Source organism: Penaeus monodon, chromosome 1 (genome assembly GCF_015228065.2).
Source record: "Penaeus monodon isolate SGIC_2016 chromosome 1, NSTDA_Pmon_1, whole genome shotgun sequence".
Lineage (NCBI taxonomy): Eukaryota > Metazoa > Arthropoda > Malacostraca > Decapoda > Penaeidae > Penaeus > Penaeus monodon.
The window spans coordinates 55,679,321-55,684,320 of record NC_051386.1 but is presented as its reverse complement, the minus strand read 5'-3'; the positions used below and the strand labels follow the sequence as shown (position 1 = coordinate 55,684,320).

Sequence of the window (5,000 nt, the reverse complement as noted above, 5' to 3'; positions counted from 1 at the left end):
AAAAATGATAAGATTCCTAGATAGTCCTCTAAAGGCATTATACTATTTCCAACACTCATACAGTTTAATGAAGCGATTATTACTGGTATTTTTAAGAGAGAATGCATTTCCATTAAAGGCCTCAGAGCCTAATGTCTCTTTCAGATATTCCTTTCTATCTTCATAGTTCATATTTACAACTACAAAGTGGTACATCTGAAGGCAAGAATTTGCATGTCCAGAGTGTCTTGTCTGTGTTATTAACCTACTGCAGTTGAAGAAAAATATCTTGTGACTTAAAATAAAGAAGTTTAAGGAAAAGACTTAAATTGTTATAGACAAAAGAAATTTGATGAATGCACACTAGGGCTTTAACAACTGCAACTTAGCAGAAAGTCTTTTCAATAGGAACTTGTGACTATTGCTATAGAAAGTTTTTAAAAGTAATTTTGTATATATTGCAGTTAGACTAATTACCTCTTAATGCAAATAAAAAATTAAAGCTATAAATCAGCAATGCAATAGACCAACCCATTGGCTATTGAACATTCCTCAAGGTGTGTAAAGTCTTCAAATTTAGCAGCTTCATTTGTAGCACACTTTTAAAATAGAATGGGAATGCTGCATATAATTGAAAATGTTACAATGCGCAGACACATAATTTTGAACAGTAATATGCACTAGATTCAAGAGATTATAACCCCACTTGTTAACCAATTTACTACCAGAAAAGGCTTTTAGCTAGGAATGACCTCTAGACATACATAAACATCATCCAAATTGTGCCAGAAGACGAGAAGACCTTTTGGGAGAGCCAACCCCACAGGTTTGAAAGATGAGTATTGCTCTAAGGGATACAAAAGGATGATTTGAACAAAGAATTGACAATTATATGTCCTTACTTGTGAGTGGTATTTTTTGTGCTGTAAGAGTTTGTTTGATATTCTTCTAACAAAGCCGAGTGATTGGGATATATGGAAAAGTAAGGGAATTTAACACAAAGATCCACAGTGTATTGAAATACAGACCAGTTTTTGAGAATGAGAACATGGTCATATCTTGGATGAATGGGTTCATCCATCTGAATTTTAACCACTTGTTAAATGAGTAATTGTGGATTGTAGTGTTAAATTTTGTCTTTTTCATGTCGCTGTTGCTTTTTTATGTGTAACTGTTTGTATTTCTATGTATTTGCATTGCTGAGGCTAAATTTCTCTTTTTAAGATTTTGGACACTGGGAGGAAATTGGGTGTAAGGATGTTACAGACAGGAAGTGAGACTGAGGATGAGGGTCAGAAAGGGAGAGGATAATGGTTAGGCTGGCAAATCTGCTTTCGGGGGCAGATAGTAAGGAGTAAGAGAGTAGGAATTGAGATTGAGAGTGAGAGTGAGAGTGAGAGTGAGAGTGAGAGTGAGAGTGGGAGCGGGAGCGGGAGTGGGAGTGGAAGCGGGAGCGAGAGCGAGAAGGGAGTGTGAGTGTGAGTGTGATGTGAGTGTGAGTGTGAGTGTGAGTGTGAGTGTGAGTGTGAGTGTGAGTGTGAGAGTGAGAGTGAGAGTGAGAGTGAGAGTGAGAGTGAGAGTGAGAGTGAGAGTGAGAGTGAGAGTGAGAGTGAGTGTGAGAGTGTGAGAAAGAGAGAAACATGTATGTTTTTGGTTTAGAGAGAGAGGGCTTTTAATTAGAAGACAGGGTTAAGTTCTATGGTTGTTTTATGGCTTTATATTAGGCATGGCTTTGTACTATGTGTGATACTTTGGGAGAGATTGTCTTACATTGATTGTAAGTTTTGAATGTGCTTAAAAAACAAAACAAAAACACTTTGTTTTGCCAGACTAATCTCATAAAATCATTGTTTTGAATTGTTATTTTTCTGTTTATTGATAGTTAATAGCATGTGTATGACCAGCTGTATAGACTTGACAAATACAGATGGGTCTCTGATTGCTTTTAGTTGTGTGGGTAATATTTTCTTATGGAATGCAGTAGATTTATGCAGTTTTAAAGAGTGCTGTTGCAGGTGTACATGTGCGCATAAATGTGTGTGGATTTGAGTGTGGGTATGTGTGTCTTTCTTAAAGGAGACTTAGAAATGCCTCATTATAGACTCCATTGCCCAAACATAATTGACAAGAGGGTTGAATATGACTGTACAATTTGTTATGAATTTCTCAAAAAAAAAAAAAAAATCATAATCTTGGTGTTAATGATGAAAGTGTTCTATATTTGCATTACTCCAAATTTTTCATCCCAAGTAAATATTCCTCTCTCTCTCTCTCTCTCTCTCTCTCTCTCTCTCTCTCTCTCTCTCTCTCTCTCTTTCACTTTCCCCTCTCCCTCTCTTTCACTTTCTCCCTCTCTTTTACTTTCTCCCTCTCTTTTACTTTCTTCTATCTATCTATCTGTCTTTGTCTCTTTCTCTTTCTCTTTTTTCTTTCTCTTTCTCTCTTCCTCTTTCTCATTCTCTCTTTCTCTTTCTCATTCTCTCTTTCTCATTCTCTCTTTCTCTTTCTTTCTCTTTCTCTTTCTCTTTCTCTCTCTCTTTCTCTCTCTCTTTCTCTCTCTCTTTCTCTCTCCTCTCTCTCCCTCCCTCCCTCCCTCCCTCTCTTTCACTTTCTCTCCCTCTCCGTCTCCCTCTCCCTCTCTTTCACTTTCTCTCTCTCTTTCACTTTCTCTCTCTCTCTCTCTGTTTCTCTCTCTTTCTCTTCTCTCTCTTTCTCTTTCTCTCTCTCTCTTTCTCTTCTCTCTCTTTCCCCTCTCTCTCTCTTTCTCCTTTTCTCTCTCTTTCTCTCTCTCTCTTTCTCTCTCTCTCTCTTTCCTCTTCTCTCCTCTTCTCTCTCTTTTTTCTCTCTCTTTCTCTCTCTCTCTCTTTCTCTCTTCTCTTTCTCTCTCTCTCTCTTTCTCTCTCCTCTCTTCTCTCTTCCTCTCTTCTTCTCTCTTCACTCTCTTTCTCTCCCTCTCTTTCCCTCTCTTCTCTCTCTCTCTCTTTCCTCTCTCTCTCCTCTTTCTCTCTCTCTCTCTCTTCCTCTCTCCCCGTCTCCTCTACTCTCTCCTCTCTCTCTCTCTCTTTCTCTCCTCTCTCTCTCTTTCTTCTCTCTCTCTCTCTCTTTCTCTCTCTCTCTCTTTTCTCTCCCTCTCTCTTCTCTCTTCTCTCTCTCTCTCTTCTCCTTTCTCTCTTTCTCTCTCTCTCTCTCTCTTTTCTCTCTCTCTCTCTCTCCCTCTCTCTCTCTCTCTTCTCTCTCTCTCTCTCTTTCTCTTTTCTTCTTCTCTTCTCCCTCTCCCTCTCCTTCCCTCTCCTCTCCCTCTCCTCCCCTCTCCCTCCCCTCTCCCCTCTCCCTCCCCCCCTCCCTCTCCCTCCTCCTCTCTCCTCCTCCACCCCCTATCCGCTCTCTCTCTCTCCCCTCTCTCATCTCCTGCTCTCTTCTCTCTTGTCTCGTTTATCTTGTTTATATATATATTATATATATATATATATAGATATTATAATATATATATATATTATATTATAATATATAATTATATATATATATATTATATATATATGTCTGATATTTGTTGCCTTAAGTCCTTGAGTGATATTAGCTCATATTAGCTGTTGATTTCTTTGTTTTGTTAAACTGTGTATTGTAAATAGAAGTGATAGTATATATGTATTGATTTCTTTGCAGCCAAACCTGCCAGTCAGCGCCGTGCCCCACCTCCTCCTCCAGGACCTCACCCTTCATCAGCTTCCATAAGCAATACATCTTCACAGTCCTCATTGCATCGTTTCCCAACCAATACACACACTTCTCCTCCTCCACCACCACCTCATGCTCCTCTTCATCTACAAGTTGGTGCAAAAATGTATGGAACAGAGGCTTCACACTGCTAGGATATGCTTGTCTTGTCAACAATATGGGCCAGTGTACTGCAAAGCCATTCTGTCTGTGAATTGTTAAATGTCATTCTTATGTTTTATGTTTTTTTTGTCTGTCTATTTTGTCTGGTGTCTTCTGACCTATTCAAAATATAATTGACATGATTGAGGAAAATATTGATTATTTATGATTATTTGATGAAATTATAAAATGTGACAGATGGGAGGTTTGCTTCTCTGGGATATGTGAATTAATAAGCCAAAGCTAATAGTAGTCCAAAATGGATAAGAACATTATATGGTGAAGGGTTGATTTTATGCTGTACTGACAGTGGTATTCCATGTGAAGTTTCTGACAAGAAAGCCTGATTCTCTGTTGTTGCATTGATTTTTTTAGGCCAAATTTTCATGAGATAAATGACTTGGATCACACTGGCACTGTATGTGTAACAAGAGAACCGCAAAAAAGTGCCTTCTGTACATTTTGTCTTCAGAATTTTTCCACTTAAACAGCGTTTAGGACCCACTTGTTGATATTGACCACATGTGATTAATGTGATAAAACACAACTGTTAGATGGAAGTTAAGGGGGTTGCCAATATTCAGGTAGCAGGTGCAGATATTTGAATATAAACTAACCCCACTGCTAAGAGTGTGCAATATTTTCCGAGAGCAGAATACCTTTAGCTGGATAATCATCAGGGAAAGTATCCAGAAAAGGGACTTCCTAAACCTTTTACTGAGTGCCAAGCTTCAGGTTACTCCTGTTTATTATTGTAAATATTGTTGATGTTCATACAAAATATCTGCTCATATTTGGTAAGTCTTTGGAATGTTATGCCAGAAAAAAGAAAAGAAAAGAAAGGAAAAAAAAGGTAGATGAGTACAAGGTTATCAATTTTTTTTATTTTTATTTATAAGGTCTGGCTCCCACTAATTTGCTTTATGTATTTTTTATACTTATTATTGCCATTTATTATTGTTGTTATTATTATTTTTATTATTATTTGTTTAATTTTTTTACTTTTATTTTTGTGCTGTTATTATCATCATTATCATTATCACTTGTGATTTTCAGCATCTTTCAGTACCACAGTCATCGTCATCATTACTCATATTAGTGGTATATTGGTATCATTATCATCTTCAAAATTTAGATCCTTGTAA

The 5,000-nt window shown here is 37.4% G+C and overlaps 1 protein-coding gene across 5 annotated transcripts in view; it reads left to right on the top strand.

Moving 5' to 3' along the window:
• Positions 1 to 5,000, top strand: part of LOC119574608 (vegetative cell wall protein gp1-like) — a 27,785-nt gene that overhangs the window by 22,602 nt on the left and 183 nt on the right. For 4 of the 5 annotated variants that reach the window (XM_037921968.1, XM_037921978.1, XM_037921949.1 and 1 more), the window contains exon 9: positions 3,643 to 5,000. This exon is cut by the window's right edge and continues 183 nt beyond it. In XM_037921968.1, the coding sequence (XP_037777896.1) occupies positions 3,643 to 3,848 (206 nt within the window). In that variant the 3' untranslated portion in view covers positions 3,849 to 5,000. Of the gene's footprint in view, positions 1 to 144; positions 190 to 3,642 lie in introns of all 5 variants that reach the window. The other variant, XM_037921987.1, reaches the window with a different exon arrangement.